This window comes from Sminthopsis crassicaudata, chromosome 2 (assembly GCF_048593235.1).
Source record: "Sminthopsis crassicaudata isolate SCR6 chromosome 2, ASM4859323v1, whole genome shotgun sequence".
Lineage (NCBI taxonomy): Eukaryota > Metazoa > Chordata > Mammalia > Dasyuromorphia > Dasyuridae > Sminthopsis > Sminthopsis crassicaudata.
Window position 1 is genome coordinate 257,959,483 of NC_133618.1, and position 20,848 is coordinate 257,980,330.

The 20,848-nt window shown below is 34.7% G+C and overlaps 1 protein-coding gene across 4 annotated transcripts in view; it reads right to left on the bottom strand.

Annotated features, from left to right (window-relative positions):
• The window catches only part of EXD3 (exonuclease 3'-5' domain containing 3), a 407,975-nt gene that overhangs the window by 302,344 nt on the left and 84,783 nt on the right, over positions 1–20,848 (bottom strand). For all 4 annotated transcript variants that reach the window (XM_074289063.1, XM_074289062.1, XM_074289065.1 and 1 more), the window contains one exon: positions 1,454–1,539. In XM_074289063.1, the coding sequence (XP_074145164.1) occupies positions 1,454–1,487 (34 nt within the window). In that variant the 5' untranslated portion in view covers positions 1,488–1,539. The remainder of the gene's footprint in view (positions 1–1,453; positions 1,540–20,848) is intronic.

Consider the following 20,848-nt stretch of genomic DNA (forward strand, 5'->3'; position numbering starts at 1 on the left):
TTGGATAAAAGGACTAGCAAGTAGACTAGTGAGTATTATAGGAGAGTAATATGTAATAATTCTAGATATTGCTTTAAATGTCAAATATGTATGCATATATTTTATTCTTTAGGCAAATGGAAGCCTTTAGAACTTATTAAGCAAGGGTGTCATACAGTCATAAATATGGACGCACAGGAAGCTCTCTGATAAATCTAAAAAGGCTAAAAGAATGTAGACCAAAAAATGAAAATTAGGATTCACAACCAGTAACCAAATAAGATCAATAGACTAAAAGAGTAGGCAAAAGACAAAGACAGTATCTGATTTTCAGCAAGTCATTTGACAAACTCCCTCATGATATATTCTTCCTTACAAGCATAAAGAAATGAATATCACATCTATTTCAACAATTCTGATTGTTTTATTTTCTTATGATTCTTTAAAAGGTACACTGCTGTAATTTTATTTCATAATTTAAACTGAGATGGTTTGTGAATTAAATAATTGTTAATTATTATATAATTCAATAAATATAATCTCTACGAAATTATAAAACACTATTCAATATGATGTTATCCCTCTTGCATCTTATGTAGGAAAAATGTTTTTTCTAATGGCCCCTAGAATACCTACAGATATAAAATCTCCTCTGCTCTAAAACTTAGAACTCATCTCTACTCACGCCCCAGCCAGTTCCAATGTATCACAGATTTAGATTCTTATATGGGGTGGGGTTTTTATTTCTTAATTACTAAACTATGTCTATCAGCACTTTCTCATAGAAAGCAGACCAGAAACTATGAGATCCCAATCCAAATCTATTAATGACTTCTTTTGAAAGCTTGAGAAAGTAACTTAATTCCACTATTCCACAACTAATATGTCTCTCTTTGCTTATATAGGCTAGTTTTTTATATGAAAGATATATTTCCTATTTTCCTTCTTTGGACTTGGATTGGGGATGGAAGGAGAGGAGTTAAGCATAGAAATTAGGACATAACATTGGTAAACACATAAAAAGGAAAAATCAGCAAGCCAGTAGGCAATGTTCTCCAATTGAATTAGTCTAAAATAACTATGATTTGTTCACTCACATTCCAGAATACTGATGTGAATTAGCAATCAAAAACTCCAACCATGCAGATAAACCTCTTGTAAAAAGCAAGCAAAGATTTCCCCATTTTTGGTTCATGATAGAATATTCTACAGTCAATCAACCAATCATACTTACTGACCATATAGTAATACTGAGAGTGATGTCATGAGCAAAAAGGAGTGTGGACTTATAATACCCTTCTCAACCAGAAAAAGGAACCATACAAAGGCAAAGTATCACTATCATAGAAGAGAAACACAAAATGGGGTACTCCCCTCCTCTCAAGGAACTGGGGAAAAAATGGTATCTCCCACACATGAAAAAAACTTAAAACATTTATCAGTGAATACAGATTAGTGCAGAAAAGGGACTCACCCACACTTTCTCTGGTGCTGCTTTCCTGGTCCATTGGTTATGGAGTACACCAATGCAAGATGGTAGTCTACACTTCAAATAAAAGACTAGGAGGAAAAAAATATAATTATTTCCTTGACACACATATACATGAAAAGAAAGACCCTCAAGCCCCAAGCAAACTTTATGTTAGGCACCTGTGGATTGATTAAAAACCCAAGAGTTAGCTCTCATTCCACCATAGCTAAAGTCTTTGGCAATTCTACACATTACCTATGAAATAATACTACTACAATAGTAACACAATGTCACTGAATTCACAAGTATTTATTAAGCACCTATAATGTGCAAGGCAAAAGGGAATATAAATACAAAAATTAAGCAAGCTCTACTCTCAAGGAATTTACATGTTCTTGGGAAAGCAAGAAATACATGTATATGAAAATATACAGAAGAGAAAGAAAATAAATTTAAACGACAAAATCATTAAATAATAATTGAATTTAGCATTTATGTAGTATTTTATGTTATGCAAAATAATTTACATATTTTATGTCATTAGATCCCCATAACAGCCCTGTCACATAGATGCAATTATCATTGCTATTTTGCAGATAAAGAAACTGAAGCTGACATAGATTAAAAGACTTGCCCAATGTCATACTAAAAATGTCTCCAGCAGGATTAGAACGCAAATCTACTTGATTCCAAGTCTAGCATTCTATGAAGCACACCACCTAATTACTTCTAAACAAAATAAGAATAAAAGGAACTAATAGTTGTAAAGATTTTTTAAAAGTTTTAATGTAGAAGATTGTGCTTGGGCTATATCTTGAAGGAAAAGACAAGGAGAAGTGAGGAGCAAGTTCATTCCAGGCACAGAAGTCAGTCACAGCAAGTCCACAGAAACAGAAAAAACAGAGAAGGCCAATTTGAACATATCAAAAAGTATGGAAGGAAGAGTAATGGTAAAATGAAGTTAGAAAGATAGGCTGAGGTCAGTTTATAAATGTCTTTAAAATCTAAATAGGGGGAGGCAGAGTCAATATGGCAGAGTAAAGGCAGGGATTCACTGACACCTTCACCAAATTCCTTTAAATAATGACTCTAGGAACATTTAAGAGCATCAGAAAACACAAAAAGATGGGATGAAACAATTTTCCAACTTGGAATGTCAGTAGAAAGGGTGTGTTGCACTAGGGTGAGTTTGGAGCACAATCCCAAACTCATCAAAGCAGGAATGGGCCTCACTACTGAAAACAGCAGCAGTGGCAGCAGCTTCCAAAGGTCTCAACTCACAGACAGTAAGGGGCTCAAGTTGTGGTCTCTCCAAGACTAGAGCACTGACTAGGAGAAGAATAAACACATTTCTCCTTGGATCATACTCCTTTGAAAGAACTGAAAACTTATAGGTCTCTAGAATAATCTCTGATAACAGTTGCACAAAATTTCTGAAGGTTGGGACAGTGTGTCCTCCACCTAGAAGCACAGCTCTACTCTAAAGACGAGTTAAAAGTCAAGTAATAGGCTGGAAAAATGAACAAGCAACAGAAAAATATTCTGAACATTGAAAATTATTATGGGGACGAAGATCAAAATACACTCAAAAGATAAAGCTCCTACATCTAAAGCCTCCAAGAAAAATAAGAATTGTTCTCAGATCGTGGGAAAACTCAAAAGGGATTTTGAAAATCAAATAAGAGAAATAGAGGAAAAATTGGGAAGAGAAATGAGAGTGATGCAAAAAGAAGTACAAAAAGCCAATAAGAAGAAAGCCTTAAAAAGGAAAATTGTCTAAATGGAAAATAAGATACAAAGACTCACTGAAGAAAAAAATTCCTTAAAAATTAGAACTGAACAAATGAAAGTTAATGACTTTTTGAGAAATCAAGAAACAATAAAACAAAACCAAAAAAAAAAAAGAAAAAGAAAAAGAAAGAAAACAATGGGAGTGATTTCACTGGCAAAATAACTGACCTGGAAAATAGATCCAGGAAAGAGAATTTTAAAATTATTAGACTATCTGAAAGCCATGAAATATATATAAAAAAATAACCTAGACATCATCTTTCAAAAAATTATCAAAGAAAAGTGTCCTGATATTCTAGAATTAGAAGGTAAAATAGAAAATTGAAAAAACCCACCAATCACCTTCTGAAAGAAATCCAAGATGAAAACTCTTGGAATATTACAACCAAATTCCAGAACTCCCAGATCAAAGAGAAAATACTGCAAGCATCCAGAAAGAAACAATTCAAGTACAGTAGAGCCATAGTTAGAACATAAGATTTAATAGCAGCATAAACATAAAAGAATTGGAGAGCTTAGAATATGATTTTCTAGAGAGCAAAAAAGGTTAGGATTACAACCAAGAATCACCTACCCAGCAAAACTGAGTATAATACTTTAGGGAGAGAAATGGATATGAAATGAAATACGGGGCATTCTTGATGAAAATACCAGAGTGGAATAGAAAAGCTGACTAACAAATACAGGATTCAGTAGATGCATACAGGGGTAATCAAGAAAGTGAAATCATAATGGACTTATTAATAAGGTTAACCTGTTTACATTCCTATATGGGAAGATGATACTTGTAATTCATTAGAATTTTGCCATTATTAGGGCAGTTAAAAGGAGTATATATAGACAGAAGGCACAGTTCTGAGTTGAATATGAAGGGATAATATCTTTTTAAAAATTTAAAGTAAGGGATGAGAGAGAAATGGACTGGAAGAATGGGAGTGGTGGAATGGTGTAAATTATCTGCAATAAAAAAGCCAAGAAAAATACAGTGGAGGTCAAGGAAGAAAAGAGAAGAAAAGTGAATAAACTTTACTCTTATTAGAATTGGCTCAAAAAGGGAATAATACATTCAGTTGGGTATAGAAATTTCTCTTAACCTGCAAGAAAGTAGGAGGGGAAGAAGATATGAGAAGGGAGGAGACATATTGAAGGAAGGGTGAATGAGAAACAAAATACTTTTGAGGAGGGACAGAGTGAAAAGGAGAGAGAATAAAATAAACAGTGAAAATACAGTTAGCAGTAACTGTGAAAAAAATATTTGAAGCAAGTTTCTCTGATAAAGGTCCCATTTTTCAAACATAGAAAACTTGGTCAAATTAAAAAAAAAAAAAAAGCCATTCCCCAATTGATAAATGATCAAAAGACATGAGCAATTTTCAGTTGAAGTAATCAAGTTATTTATAGTCATAGCAAAAAAAAAAATTCTCTAACTCATTATTAATTAGAGAAATGCAAATTAAAACAATTCTGCGGTATGATTTCATACCTATTAATTTGGCTAATAGGCCAGAAAAGGAAAATGACAAATGTTGAAAGGAATGTAGGAAAAATAAGGCATTAAAGTGTTGTTGGTAAAATTGTGAACTGATTCAACCATTCTATAGAGCAATTTGGAACTATGCCCAAAGGGCTATAAAATCATGTATACCCTTTGACCTAGCAATAACTCTACTAGGTATATATCCCAAAAGAGTTTTTTTTTAAATATTTATATATACAAAAGTATTTATAGCAGCACTTTTTCCAAGACAAAGAATTAGAAATTGAGGGGATTATCTATCAACTGGAGAATGGTGGTATGTGATGATGATGGAATATTATCATGCTATAAGAAATGATGAACAAGATGCTCTCAGAAAAGAAATCTCATGAAAAGGCTTCCATGAGTTCATGAAAAGTGAAATGTACTGTATACAGAGTAACAGCAATGTAGTAAGATGATCAGCTATGAATGACGTTGCTATTCTTAGCAATACAATAATCCAAAATAATTCTGGGGGACTTATGATGAAAAATGAACTGATTTTGTCTGAATACAGATTGAAATATATATATTTTTAAATTTACTTAATTGTTCTTGAGGTGTTTTTTCTGGAGGGGAGAGGATAGGGAATCTATTTTCTTTCACAAAGTAAATGTTTTACATAACTTTACATGTGCCTTCTCGATGGGGACAGAGAGGAAGGAAGAGAGAAAACCTGAAAATCAAAGTTTTAAAAACAAATGTTTAAAATTGTTACATGTTACAGGAAAAAGAAAATATATTTTAAAAAGAAAAACTAGATAGAAGTTTGTATTTTATCCTAGTAGCAACAGAAAGAAAGGCTTTGGAATTAATTAAAAAGGGGTTGTAAACTGGGCTTATATCCCAAAGAGATCTTAAAGAAGGGAAAGGGATGTGCAAGAATGTTTGTGGCAGCCTTCTTTGTAGTGGCCAGAAACTGGAAACTGAGTGGATGCCCATCAGTTGGAGAATGGCTGAATAAATTGTGGTATATGAATGTTATGGAATATTATTGTTCTGTAAGAAATGACCAACAGGATCATTTCAGAAAGGCCTGGAGAGACTTACATGAACTGATGCTGAGTGAAACAAGCAGGACCAGGAGATCATTATATACCTCAACAACAACTATAAGATGATCAATTCTGATGTTTGTGGCAATTTTCAACAATGAGATGAACCAAATCAGTTCCAATAGAGCAGGAATGAACTGAACCAGCTACACCCAGCGAAAGAACTCTGGGAGATGACTATGAACCCACTACATAGAATTCCCAATCCCTCTAATTTTGTCCGCCTGCATTTTTTATTTCCTTCACAGGTTAATTGTACACTTATTTCAAAGTCCAATTCTTTTTGTACAGCAAAATAACTGTTTGGCCATGTATACATAGATTGTATTTAATTTATACTTTAACATATTTAACATGTATTAGTCAACCTGCCTTGGGGGGAGGGGGAAAGAGGGGAAAAATTAGAACAAAAGGTTTGGCAATTGTTAATGTTGTAAAATTACCCATGCAGATATCTGGTAAATAAAAACTATTATTAAAAAAAAAGAAGAAGAAGAGGAGTGACATAGATCTATGCTGAGAGAAAAAAACACTGGTATCACAGAGAATGAACTGGAGTGGGAAAAGACTTGAGGCAAAGAGACCAATTAGGAAACTATTTCAATAATTAAGACACAAAGTGATGGGGGGCTAAATTAAGCTGATGAACTTGAATAGAGAGCAGGGTTTGGATGTAAGAGATACTGTGGAAGTAGAAAGAGCAAGACTTGGTAACTGACCGAAGTTTAAGATACCTAGCTTTATTACTCCACTAAAAGTTGAATCAATATTGCCTTTCTCTAACTGTCCTAAAATACAACATGGAATGTCACTAAATTCTAAATGCTGCTTATGGTTATAGTCATTGGTTATCACTATTTTTCCTCCAATTCTGACAAACCTCAGGGGAAAGCAAGGATTTTGCTGCTGCTGGAAGAGATGAATTACACAATGCAACGAGGAATAGAACATTAAGAGCAGACACAAGTGGAATAGAGAAGTTAGAGAATAGCTGAAATCAAAAAAGCTTTCTAAGAAGCTATGCAAAAAACAAGGATTAGATTATTTCCCAGTAGGTTATTTTCCGGAGCTGTTTCCTTCCCCAGTTGGCTACACTGCTCAGTGAGAGAAGACTGTAGTGGCCTCTAGCAGCTACATGTTCAAAAAAGAAGTCAGTTTCATCTGAAATGCTGCTGGGGATAAGACCCTTTCTACAATGCTACTCTGAAACAGCTTCCTGCCTAATCTCAGTAACTGCTAATTTCTCACTGCTGCCTCCCGGTGCCTTGGCTATCCAGACTTTATCAGAATTGCTCATCCTTTGTTTTTCAACCAGGAAATGGAGGAAGAGGTGGAGGAGTGGGGGTAGGGGTGAGGGTGGGAGTGGAGAACAGGAAGGATAGTTGGTCTCAAACTAGGATTTTTCAAAGACTCACATAGATGAAACAGAAATTCCTTAATTCTGAGCTTCAATAGATTAGGAGGGAAATGGAATGCCATCAATCCTTGAATGTTTAGAATCAAGAAGCATGATAATGAAGTAGAAGGAGCAAATAGTTCACAACTGAGTTTAGATGAATCAAAAAAGTCATAAGTTCATTTCTGAATGCACAAAGGCTTTTTCTGATATCTTATTAATAAGGTGGTCCAGAAGTTTAGACTTGAAAATTAAGAGACAGTAGATACCCCGAGTCCTCCTGAACTGTTATCAACAAGTGGCTTAGGTCAGACTGACCATAGTCACTGTGAGGCCTCATTCATATCAACTAATTATGAAGCCACAATGCCGAAGTTCGGCCTCCTTGGCTAACCTCTCCTCAACCAGATCCTGCCTGGGTACTCTTTTGTTACCCTATATATGTGTTTTGCTGATACACTTTTCTTATATTCCAAATCCATTACAATTCTCCTTGTTTAACAGTCATTCCAAATGTATTACTCTTATTTCTACAAAAAAACTAAACTCCCTGAGAGCAAGAATTGAACTCTATTTCTTTTTTAATCTCCTCTAATGCCTAGAGATATTTGTTGTTATACAAAATTAATTTAAAACAACATAGAACCTTTTTAAAACTCAGCAGGACCGTAAAACATTAAAATACAGTGTTAGAGAGATTACTTCATATTAGTAAATATCCTTTGGTGGAAAACTTGTATTAAAAGGAACCATTTGAATGGTGTTTTGAAATCAGGAACAGCTTTCCACTCATCACGAATTTAGCTGTTGGTCAGAGCTCAAGGCTCCAGTCCTAATATCTGTCATACAGCTTCAAGCCCCACAAATGGAGAAGAGAATTTTCCTTGACAAAACAGCTTACCCTGCTTGTACTAGGTGGCTCATCAATGCTTTTGTTTCTAGTCATTGGCTAAGTATTCCTTACCATTGGTTAAGAAATCTAATTCCAGAATCTCTCTTCTTCAGATTGTCAAAGTTTCTTAATAAAACTTGAAGAAAAGAAATCAAAATCCTTTGAAATAAATGTGTTTTCTTACCTGTTAGTCAATGGGAAATTAGAATGCTGATACTGTTACGCACAATCACAGTATCATAGATTTAAAGCAAAAAAAGACCTTGAAATCAACTAATTCAGTCTCTTTATTTTGCAGATGAAGTTTGAGGCTAAAAAAAAGTTAAGTAATTTGTCTGAGGCCATTTAGGGAGCAGGGAGTAGTGCCAGAATGATTATTGTGCCCAAATATGAGTGTCAAGGCTTGACCAGCCCAAATAAGGCTTGGGGGAGGGATATCAGGGCAAAGGAAGAGAAGAGGCAGCCAGTTCCCTTCCTTAAGTTTCACCACCCTAAGACTAATAGTAGATATTTATGGCAATGAAGGAGGAATTGGCTAGTAGTTTCAGTGTTCTTTCCCCTTTATTGTAATGCCAAAATTAGGCCTTCAACGCAATGACTGGGAAAGAAAGGTAAACCTGGGTATCCTTATTCAAAGTTGCCCAGAGTCAATTTTAGTCCAAAATAAAGGGACTGGGCCAGAGAAGGCTTTTCCTACTGGGAATATCTTCAGGCTTAAATATATGGAATAGCTACTAAGCAATACATTAAACTTCCTTATGAAATATCACCATTATCAGTTTATATTACACAAAATTTGGCTAGTATATAACAATTAGACAAATTTTGTCCGTATCCTACATGCCAAGTCTTCTTGATTTTCAAACAACAGTCTGATTGGATTTTTCTATGGTTGAGTTCTTTCTTCTTTGCCCATTTTTTTTTCTTTTTAATGAGAAATAGAAGTATAAGAACTTCTAATCATGGGGTTGGGGAATGGTATCTCTAGCTTCACTTCAGGTCTCCCTTCTGACCTGGAATCCCAAACCAAAAGTTCTACTTTCCTGCAAGTGCACACAGGTAGCAGTATTCCTTTCCCATTGCTTCTACACTCATGGGTATGCTGGTTCCTTTGTGTCTAGGGGCATGTCTCTGTAGCACAGCTGGGTCTGACATTCCTAATCAGCTGAAGTTCCTTCAATCTTCCTGGACTCAGACTCTTGGCTCCACACAAAGTCCAGAAGGTGAAAATTTCTGTGGTTTCTGCTGAGGCTCCAGCCAAACCCAGCTCCCAGAAGTCCCTACTTGGTGTTTCTATGACACTAGCCTAAAAGTGTTTGCACTTCACACAGGTTAATCTCTGGTCTGGGGTCTTTCTTCATATCTTCTTGGGTAATGCCAAGAGGACCCCTGTTTTGCCAAGTCTTCTTAATTTTTCACCAGTCTATATTCTCCTGGAGATGCAAATTTTTTCTGTTAATGGAGGAAATCTGGAGATTTACTGACCTACTCCACCATCTTCCTAGAATCCTCCCTCTTTTTTTTTTTTTTTAATAGTAACAGGGATTCTTACAGACTTCTATTTTCTTGGAGCTACATTCTCTGAAAATTTTTAGCTTGCCCTGATTCGGTCTAAGTACAAACAATTACAGTTCTAATTTAAACAGTTCACTTTATTTAGAGTGCATAGTGGGGCTGGATGATGGCAGCTAGTAGGGTCTCTTAGCTCTGAAAACCCCTTCATTAGGAAAGAAAGGACCAATAGCAATGGCAATCATGATGTGGTATGGAGGTTCAGCTCAGAGAGAACTCTTTAACTAATGCTAGCTTTCCCCATGATCCTAGTTTGACATTCTAAGGAATGCTACTTATTGTTCAATACTGTTCCCTTCCCCACCCAGCCCCCAGTCATTCTGCAGTTTTTCAAGTCACTGACAATAAACTGTTATGTCTCATAATTCAAAAAATGGAAAGATTCTTGGCAGAAAGGAATTGCTTTAGGCACTGCTCCCATTTTTGAAAGTAGCAAAAATCATAATTTCTCTTTATTGTTAGTTTCCTCCCCAATTCCTTTTTTTAAAAGCCCACTTGTTTTTTTACATCATATTAAAGTAGCTCAGTTCCTGATAAATGTTAAATTTAGCTCAACAATTTAATATGAAGTGAGCTGTCTTTCTTGTTTTCACGTCTGCTGGATTTATTTTGGTACTTGAATTGGCTATAGTTGTTCAGAGTGAATGTGTATCAGAAGACGCAATCAGAAGCTGCATCTTATAAGTGAAGAGGAGGTAAGTGAAGAAGGAGGTTGTCTGTCTCAACAGACCTAGATGCCTTTGGTCTTCCACCAAGTCAGCACTCTAGGTAAGTGAAAGGGAGCACATCCCTACTCTGTCTTAGAAACTCCCAGAGGAATGAGCCAAAAGGTCAGCAAGAGACATCTTGCAATGTTAATTTGCAGAATATCACACACACACACAAACAAAACAAATGAATCAAAAGCTGTCTTGTCATATTATTTTAATAATCTCTCTAAACCATCCAAATTTTACCACCAGCTACTAAATAAGTGTCAGCTTTCCCAGATCTGCTATTACAACAGTGTAGTTCCTGTCATAACAGGTTTTAAGAAATAAATAAATAAAATGAAGCACCACCCACATAAAATCAAAATACATGGCACAGTATTTACTTTAATGGGCTCTTCAGAAATCCAATTAGCTGCAGTCTTCTGAGTAATTGGCTTCATTACTTCTGATGTAATAACTAAACCACTGACTTTAGAACTGGATCAAAAATCAAGCTAACTTTATGTGGACAGACAGGTTTTTCATCTGCCAAGGCCTGTTTGATTTCCAAGAAGCAATGGTAGCCAACATAGTGGGATGGAGGCAGTGAAGGTAGTGCTTTCCAGCTCCCTTTCTGGTTTATGCTATCTACTTGAACATGGGAATGCCCAAAGTCTAATGTAACTTTACATCTATTCACATTTCCTACTATGGGTTTAGATCTTAAATAGTTGACATACAAGCTTCACTTCCAGCAAAAATATACAAGTGATCTGGTTATACTTCTACGAATCTTCATTGTCTATAGGATAAAAAAAATTAAAGGATCTTCAAAATATAATTCTAAACTATCTTTCCAATTTTCCCTTTCCCCTTCATGTGCCCTCCGAGCTAGTCAAAAAGGTCCACTGAGCCCTTCATATTGTAACAAGTTCTGTGCATTAACCTCTCTGAGCACTTGTTCAAACTGTTTCCTCTAATTGAAATGTCCTTCCTACTACCTCTCTAATTCCTAAAATCAATTATCATTTATTAAGTCCCTACAATGTGCTAAGTTGTGTTAAGCTCCAGAAATGCAAAGTAAAAAATGAAAAAACCTCTACCTTCAAGGAACTTGCATTCTGTTAAGACAGACAAAATGTACATAAACATACAGAAAAAATATGAGTTTTGGTCAGATGGCACTAGCAGCTAGGAAGACCAGGAAGGGTTCACCATTGTAAGTGGCACCTGAACTGGGTTTTGAAAAAAACTAGGGAGTCTAAGAGATGGAGGTGATGAGGAAGAGGCTTGTATCTCTTAGAGATAAAAGATCAAGTCACATGTATAAGGAATAGCAAACCCATTTTATCTAGATCATAATAAAGAAGATCCCCTTTTTCCAGGGTCCAACTAAAATTCTACTACTTTTACTTGATGTTCCTTGACTAACTTATCTATAAGAGATTCTTCCCTCATCTGAAATCCCATATTCCTTGTTGGCTGTACCAAACATTGGGTATTATCCTTTTAAATGTATCTGGAAATCCTCTACCCTAAGCAAGCTATGTCTTTAAAAGCCAAAACTGTGGTTTATACATTAACAGTACCAGCACAAGCTATTATGCATGGTAGGTGATCAGTAAATGTTTATTAAATTGGGCTGAATTATAGAATAAAATAAGAGGAAAAAGAAAAGTCATTTGCTAGTGTCACTGAAAGATACCAATCGGTAATTTTTTAAAACAAATCTCTAATTTAAAGGAACAGAAACCAAAAAGACAAATGGCACAATTCTTTCTGTAGAATTTTATTGAAGGTCTAATAGGAAATAAAGTCAAGCATTTTACAAGTAATAATCAACTGTCCAGTACAATTACAACCTTCTACTAAGCATGAATAAATCATGTTCAGCTGGATGACTTCCTTTTGAGGAGAAAGGTAAGAGGCCTGGACTATAGAAGCAAAGCTCCATGTATTTTAACAAACATTTGTACACACACATACAAATTCAACTATTGGGGCAGAGTGGCAGGAATCTTCTGGATTTAGAATAATAGAGCTGGATATTAATTCTGAGTGCTGTTGACTTCTCTAGAAACACGAGCAAGTCACTTAACCCTGCTGAGCTTCCTTTTCTTGAGGCCAGAACATATTTCAAGTCCTTCTTAGCTTTAAGTTCTTTGATACTATATGAAACTAAACCAATAAACAAAAGAGTCTTATGGGCATTGGAATGTTGAGGAAGGTCAAGTGTGACATTTTAAATAACATGAGTAGAATTTGCCCCATAGACATGGATACACTATTACTTTGGGACAAAATACAATTGTGTATTTCAGTAAAGATGAAATAATTTCTCAATGATCTGTTTTTATAGAAAATTACACATACATCAGAACATTCAGAACATTTGCAACTAAAGTGAGGCAAAACAACAGTAACAGCAAGAACAATAAGAAGGAAATATATTTTCACTAAAAATTCTGGCCATTGTCAAGGAGAATGTCCAACTGAAGGTCCAAATCGAAAAGGGACTTATAGTTAGTGACATCTTCTAGATGTTCTTATTAAGAAGTGACATTATGCTGAATGAAGCCAATTTCAGAAGAGTTCAGAACCTTTTAAATGAAACATCATCACTGAAAATAGTTCAACTTAACTAAATAAGTAGAAAAAAATCAAGTTGATAAAGATCATTTATGCAAATTATGATATGCAATTAAATATAACTTTTATATATTAGAACACAAATCAAAAACACCCAGGAAACTGTTTGGAAAACACTTTGGAAAGATAATGAATTGAGCCCAGAAATAAACAGGAGGCTGGCTAGACTAATTTTGGTTAATAATACAATGATATTAATGACCTTAAGCTTCTCCCTGAAGCAAAGTTCATCTATTCAACAACAATATTTTTCCACTGATGCTATATGGCTGTGAATCATAGAATACCATAGTTTCCAATGAATTAAAATAGTGGCCACCCAAAAAGCGATGAAGAGGTTCATTGTGGGTAGAAAAAATCTGTAACACACTACCAATAAAAATTGCACAAGAAAGATAACAAAGAAGATGGCAAAAGGGAGGTGGATGACCAGAAAAGGAGGCAGACAAACCACACAGCAAGAGTGAGGGATAACTGACAGATAGCCTCCATCTTCTGTAAGTAATCATTCAAAATTGAGAAATGAAGAAGAAAGCCCACAGACCATTGAGTAAATAAACCTTTTGTGGAGTATTTACAGGAAGAAACAAACAAGAACTGCACAAGATGAGAGGATATAGGTGTATTTGCATCTTATAAGGGAGTACATACATCCACAACATCATAGTACCATTTAAGTATAGAAGTAATTAATGTGTAGAGTCTAAAATCTGTAAATCAAACATCTAGTTATCTATCTTATAAGGCATAATGTGGGATTGCACTCCAAGTTATGGTTTTTTGGCAGTATTCTCTTCTGCAAGTGTCAGAAAATGATAGAAAGCAGCCCATGTACACAGTTGATTTTGAAGTATTTAGTTAACAATTGGCAACTTATAAGCTAAAATGTGAATTCTGAGAATAGTAATATGTGCACACTAACCCAAAACAGTGGACTACTCCCAGATGCGTCATTTAGGAAAAAAGTGATGTCAAAAGTTTATACTTCTAAGTTTTCTAAGAAGAGAGATCCTTTGCAGATAGTGCTATTAAAACAATGAAAATAATTTAAAGTTGTTATATGAGTTTGTCATTTTTTAAAGGAACAGGTTATGGGAAATGTAAATACAGGTGGTGGATTCTAAAGAGATTTCTCTCTCCCTGTTCTCCTACCTATCTCAAAGAGACAACTCTGAGCTGCAAACTCTTTAAGCAAAAGCATACACTACATTGACCATCAAGTAGGCAAAATTTATAGGAAAAGTCAGGAAAATACAATACGCCTGTCACCATCACCATTCTATAGAACCTCGGTCAGTGGTGTTGAGGGCTTAATCAAATATGTAATAATTTGTGTAGACTAGTGGCAAGCCCGGTCTAGGATCACTGACCACAGGTTTCAACTACCTCTCCCTTACTCTTCGCACTTTCTCAGTGATCCATATGGAATAAATATTCTCTTTTATACATGTGAACTGCAACCAATACTTTGCTTCCTGTTCCCTATCCTTTAAAAGTACAAGTTCACTTTCTTATGAACTTATTTATTTCCTTAGTCATTACACAAATATTTATTCAAATACTTACTGGGTAGAATTTTATGCTAATTACTTAGGAGGTTAATACAAAGATAAACAAGATTTAACCCCACTCTTACAGAACATAGAAAGAATATCCTAAAGGTAACATGCACAAACATAATAAATCAAATTTTAAAATCCAGAATACAATAAACATACAAGAAAAGTACAAACTAAGTGGTGAAAATTTAGAGGTGGGATGGATTACTTGCTGCAAAGGGAATTAAGAAAGGTCTAATATGCTAAACTAGGAAACATTTCAGTCCCTAAAAATGTGGATAAAAAAAAAATCTATTCTAAAAATCTATTTCCCAACTCTCATGGTAGACTTTTTTATGATGCACATAAAAGAAATACAAATTGTGACCAGAGTGAAGTGAGTTTCAAGTTGTGAAAAGAAAGTCTTGAGAAGTTTCTTTAGAAAAGTAGTAAACTTAGAAGTTGCGAACAGGGAAGAAAAAAAGTAAACAGAATAAAATCAGAAGCATGTCAGTTAAGGGAACATACAAATGCGATGTATTACAGCTTTCTGAGACCACTTGATTATACTTAAATTAAACATATACAATATGATGAAAAACAAAAGAAAAAAACATAGTAAATGCAATTATCAGTGAATAGACAGCGAGGTTGGAAAATGATACCTGATATATATAATAAGCTCATATTAATCTAGAGATAGAACTACTGTTTCTTAATGGTATCAAATGTAGAATGTGAAAGGAAGGGGGAAAATATTCTTATAAAAACAATAATAAAATCATTTTATAGTTAAAGAAACTGAGGCAGACCATTAAGTGACTTGTCCAGAGCCATACAGATAGCAGTCTGAGTCTGGATTTGAACTCAGGTCTTTGTGACTCCAGGTTCAGCACTCTATCTCTCAATTCCCCAGCTGTCTGGTGATTTGATAAATGATGTTCATGATTATTAATGAGGAATTGCAAATGACTATTAAAAATATTATAACTTTCTGAAAATTAACTATTTATGATAAAATCTCTATCCCTGGTAATGATACTGAAGTGGTACAATAGGCCTGGGCCTGAAGTAAAATGGTGACAATAACATCACCTACTTCCCAGAGTTGTTGTGAGGATCAAATGAGAGAATAATTATAAAGCTCTTAGTACAGTGCCTGGCACATAGTAAGTGATACATAAATGTTAGCTATTATTATATTTGTAACTCATTATCATCCTGAGAATTAAACTAACAATAAAGTTCCATTCCCTAGTCAAGCTAGGAAAAAAAAGTTTAATGCCACTGAAATCCTCAGTTAATTTTGATGCTTCCATGGATCTAGTCTTTCTTCCATTCCAATGCATTCATGCTTCCTCTTCCTGTGTATCATATCCTCCTCTAACTTCTCCATAGACAATTTACCAATGGTATTTGAGGTCTCTGAGTCTTTTAATAATTTGTTGATACAGTTACAATATTCAAGACTGTTATGCCTCACTCCTGCTATATGACTTTCTTTCTGGTTATACTTGTCTTTCTTTTTACACACAAGTCGCTGATGTGTTTGAAAAAGCACAATATCGATGGGGGGAAAAAATCAAGATTTCAGGAGATCATAAGGCCAAAATAAATATGGGTGCTGAACATATGCCCACAGGAGCAAATGAAAGATTTGAAAGACAAGTAAATAATTCAAATAATCCAAAACATTATCAATTGCTAGTAAAATTTTCTTTGGGTTTTGGTAGGGTTTTTCCCCAAAATCTAAGTTAATAAAACTTCAGTTATTAACCACATACTACTGAAATTTTCCCTCAAAAAAGCATAAACCACAGTAAAAGACCAAAATTTTGATAATGCAGTAAGTACTACATACTTAGACTCAAAGGACCAAAATTCATTAGGACATTATTTTGACACCCTAGTCCACAGGGAGCTACCAAGAAAGTGTTGGGGTCTTCCTGCATCTCATCAGTCAAGCAAGGAAATTCAAGATTGTCCACCTAGAGCAGGAGTAAAACTGAGACATAGAAAAGGGAATATTATGAAAATATAATATCTACTTTCTAAAACTCTCCTTTAAATAAAGGAACTAAATTCTCACCACTCAATATAAGTAAAATAGTTGTGATAATTCACTTTTAGAAAACATTTTCAACTTCATCTCAATAATCCTATGAAGTAAGTAGGGCTGGCATTAATATATACAATTTATAAAAGAAAGAGAAAGAAAGAAAGAAAGAAAGAAAGAAAGAAAGAAAGAAAGAAAGAAAGAAAGAAAGAAAGAAAGAAAGAAAGAAAGAAAGAAAGAAAGAAAGAAAGAAAGAAAGAAAGAAAGAAAGAAAGAAAGAAAGAAAGAGAAAGAAAGAGAGAAAGAAAGAAACAAAGAAAGAAAGAAAAAGAAAGAAAGAAAACTGAGTCTCAGAGAATGACTTGCTCTAAATCATATGTCAAATGGCAGGCTACAAAAAAGTAATTGAATCAAGGTCTGTCTACTAACTGTAAAACCAATCTCTTTCATTGCATGATGATGCTTCTCTAGAAACAAAGTAACGAAGTAACCTAAAAACTTCAGTATACTACATTTTCGGAGCCTGCCCCTTCCTCTGGAATTCATCCAAGAACTACAGTCTCTAACAACATGAGACAACAAAGAGGTCTACATATCCTCCTAGTCATAATTTTTATAGTTACATTAACCAGACAAAGAAAAAGGAGACTTCAATGAAATCATTGGATCAAAGATTTCAAATCAGGAAGGATCTTATGAGTCCATTAGGTCCAACCCCGCCATTCTATCAAATAAAGAAACTGTTATTAAGTATCTCTGATCCAGTTCTCTTTGTAATTTTCTGTCTAGACCCTGATCTCCAATACTGCCTTCTCAAACATCAAGCCAGAATCAAGGGTAATGATCTCTCTACTGGTCTCTAGGCCCCTCTACTGGTAGAATTTGTGTCACTTTTCAATCAATTAAGTAAAACAAATGTGTGCTGGATATTTCTTTCTGTGAATTTTTCTTGAGTTCTAGCAGTTATTTTGCAAGACAATGAAAACTACTCCCAGATCTTCTTCAAAAAAACCAACCAACCAACCAAACAAACAAACAAAAAAACTTATTTTATTCTCTGCAGAATAATTACTGCTTAATTTTGTAAGTTTCCACATCCAAGATTCAGGGCCTTTCATTGCACTAAGGTACATGTAAACCACTGTGTATACCATCCTATGATTAATCACGTAAGCCAACCAGGCAAATATATTCTTCAGGGCTAGAAATTGTTGGCATGAATAATAAAAACTGGGAAGTAATTCATCTGTTCAGTTTCTAATCTCTCTCCTAAACTTTAAATTAAGCTGCTTTGCTCTATGAGTGACTAGTTAATTATAAATCTGATATATATGGAATAATTATAATTTCAAAAGTTATCAAATGCAATATAATCTTTATTAAGACCCACAAAAGGAAGTATTAATATTTTAAAAGTATATGTGTCATCTGTGGAACTATGAGACACATATGTCCAAGGTATGTGTCACACCCTTTAGTGGATAAACTGCAATGTATGTGTATGTTAAAAAAAAACTATCAAGAAAGGCTTCTGCCTTGTAAATTTCTTGTGTTTCAAACTTTCGTTTTAATTTGTCTGATTTGCAAAACATGTTTATGTTTTAGACTTGCTTTTCAAAGTACATTCCAAACACACCCTTGTATTTTCCAAAAGGGTCTTCCAAAGTGGTCTGCAAAGCCACATATACCATCAGAGTTCACAAGGGTCAAAAGTGTGAATGAACTTAGATATTATACTTAATAAAACCAGATGTCACCTAATTGGTACCTTGTTAAAATAACACCAATCTTCCCATTCATTATGGTCATTCATGTTTATCATGGATATGGAAGGGTCTCTTGTTCTACCAAAGTAGTTTGCAATCAGAAAACATTACAGTTTTACTCTCTATATTAAGAGCAATTCTCCCAAGGGAACAAATGTTCAGAATACAGACTTAAAATCAATCAGTCAATAAACATTTATTAAACATTTATTGTGCACTAGAAAGTGTGCTAAGCACTGGAGATACAAAAAAGAGGCCAAAATAGTGCATGATCTTAAAGGGCTCACATTTAATGGAGAAAATAACATATAAATAACTATGTATATACAAGAAAAATGGGAGAAAAATAGAAGGCAACATCAGAGTTTTGAAAAAGCATCATCAGACAGAGAGAACGGGTACAGTCTCCTGCAAAATGTGATTTGAGCTAAAGGAAACCAGGGATACTAAGTAGTGGGGATGAGGGAGCAGAGTATTCTAAGTATAGGAGATAGTGTGCAAAAACACACCTTACATTTCCTCTCCACCCCACCCCTCTCTCCATATCCATTGTGAGCCAATGACTCTGACTTCCATACTATTACTTGAAGAAGATACTTCATAGTCCAACCTCAGACATTTTCATTGGCTATTCCCCATGCTTGGAATGTTTTCCCTCCTAATCTCTACTTCTTGGTTTCTTTTCAAATCTAGCTAAAATCTCCCCTTCTGCAAGAAGGTTCTCCTAATCTCTCTTAAAGAGAACAGCTGGATGGTATATTGGATAGACCACCAGCTCTGGAGTCAGGAAGACCTGAATTCAAAGCCCATCTCAGACATTTAATACTTACTAGTTCTATGACCCTGGATAAGTCACTTAACCCTAACTGCCTCAAAAACAAAACAAAACAAAACAAAACAAAACAAAACAAAAAAAAAAAAAAAAAAAGAAAAAACCCTAACCCACAAATACCTCCACACTTGAAAACCTAATCCTTCTTAATTCTCTCTGGTGATTATTTTCTATTTATCCTGATTATAGAATATAGATTGTCCACACAATGAATATAGCTTCTTCCCACATTGCTATTTCATATTGTCCCCTCCATTAGATTATAAACTCCTTGAGGGCAGAGTCTGTACTTAAGGGATAGGAAACAAGAAGTAAACTACTAGTTGCAGCTCACATGTATAAAAGAGAATACTTATTCCAGATGGATCACTGAGAAAGTGAGAAGAGTAAGGGGGAGAGAGTTGAAACCTATAGTCAGTGATCCTAGACTCGACTTTCTGTTAATGACTATGCAATTTAATAAGGATTTGGTCAAACCACTCAACACATTTGACTGAATTTCTCCTCTCTTAAGGTTCAATAGATTGGTTTGTGATGGTGACAGGCATGTTATCTTTTCCTAACTTTTCCTGTATTTTTGCCCACTTGATGGTCAATGTAATGGAGGCTTTTGTTTAGAAAGTTACAGATCAAAGTTGAGTCTTTGAGTCAAGTAGGAGAACAGGAAGAGAGAAATTTCTTTAGAATCTACATTTACATAACTTTTCCTTTAAAAATAACATATGACTTTAAATTATTTGCATTGTTTAAATATATTATTGTTCTCAGAATTCACATTTTAGCTTATAAGTTGCCAAATGTTAACTAAATACTTCAAAATCAACTATGTATATGGGCTATGTCCCTAGTATATCAAAGGTGCTTAATAAATGTTTTTTAATTAAGAAGACTCTAACAGAGCTCCTTAGGGGGAGATATGAATGGTCAGACTTATGCTTTAGAAAAATCAACTTCATAGCTAAAAGGGGATGCAATGAAGTGAAGAAAGACTTGAGACAGGAAAACCTGAAAAACAAGAAAGTTACTGTAACAGTTCAAATAAGATTCAAGGATCTTAACTGCAACATTGACTGTGTTGTAAAGAAAGTGAAGGAGACATATAAAAGGGATGCAAGAGTAGAAACAATGAGATGTGGCAATAGAATGGATATGTGGAATGAGTGAAGGTGAAGATTCAAGGATAATACCAAGTTGCAAACCTGAGTAACTGGGAAGATGCTGATACCCTCAAAATAATAAAGAAATTCAAAAGAAGGAAGGATTTAGGAGGCAAATAGAAAGGTTTTAGAAATATTGATTTACAGGTGTCTATTGCATATCCAGTTCTAGATAACTAAAAAGAAGTTAATGATAAGGTACTAGAAGCCCAGGAAAGATAGTAGGGCTACAGAAAAAAAAAAAAAATCCAGTCATCATCAGTATATAAGTGATAACTGAATCCATGGGAGATGATGAAATCACCAAGTGAGAGTGTATAGAAGCAAAATAACAGAGGGACCAGAACAAAGCATCAGAGGACACCATCGTTAATGGATATTACATGGATGAAAATCCAGCAAAGATGCATAAGAAAGGGAATAGCTAATTGGTGCAGTAAATAGAGCACCAGCCCTGAAGTCAGGAGGACCTGAGTTCAAAAC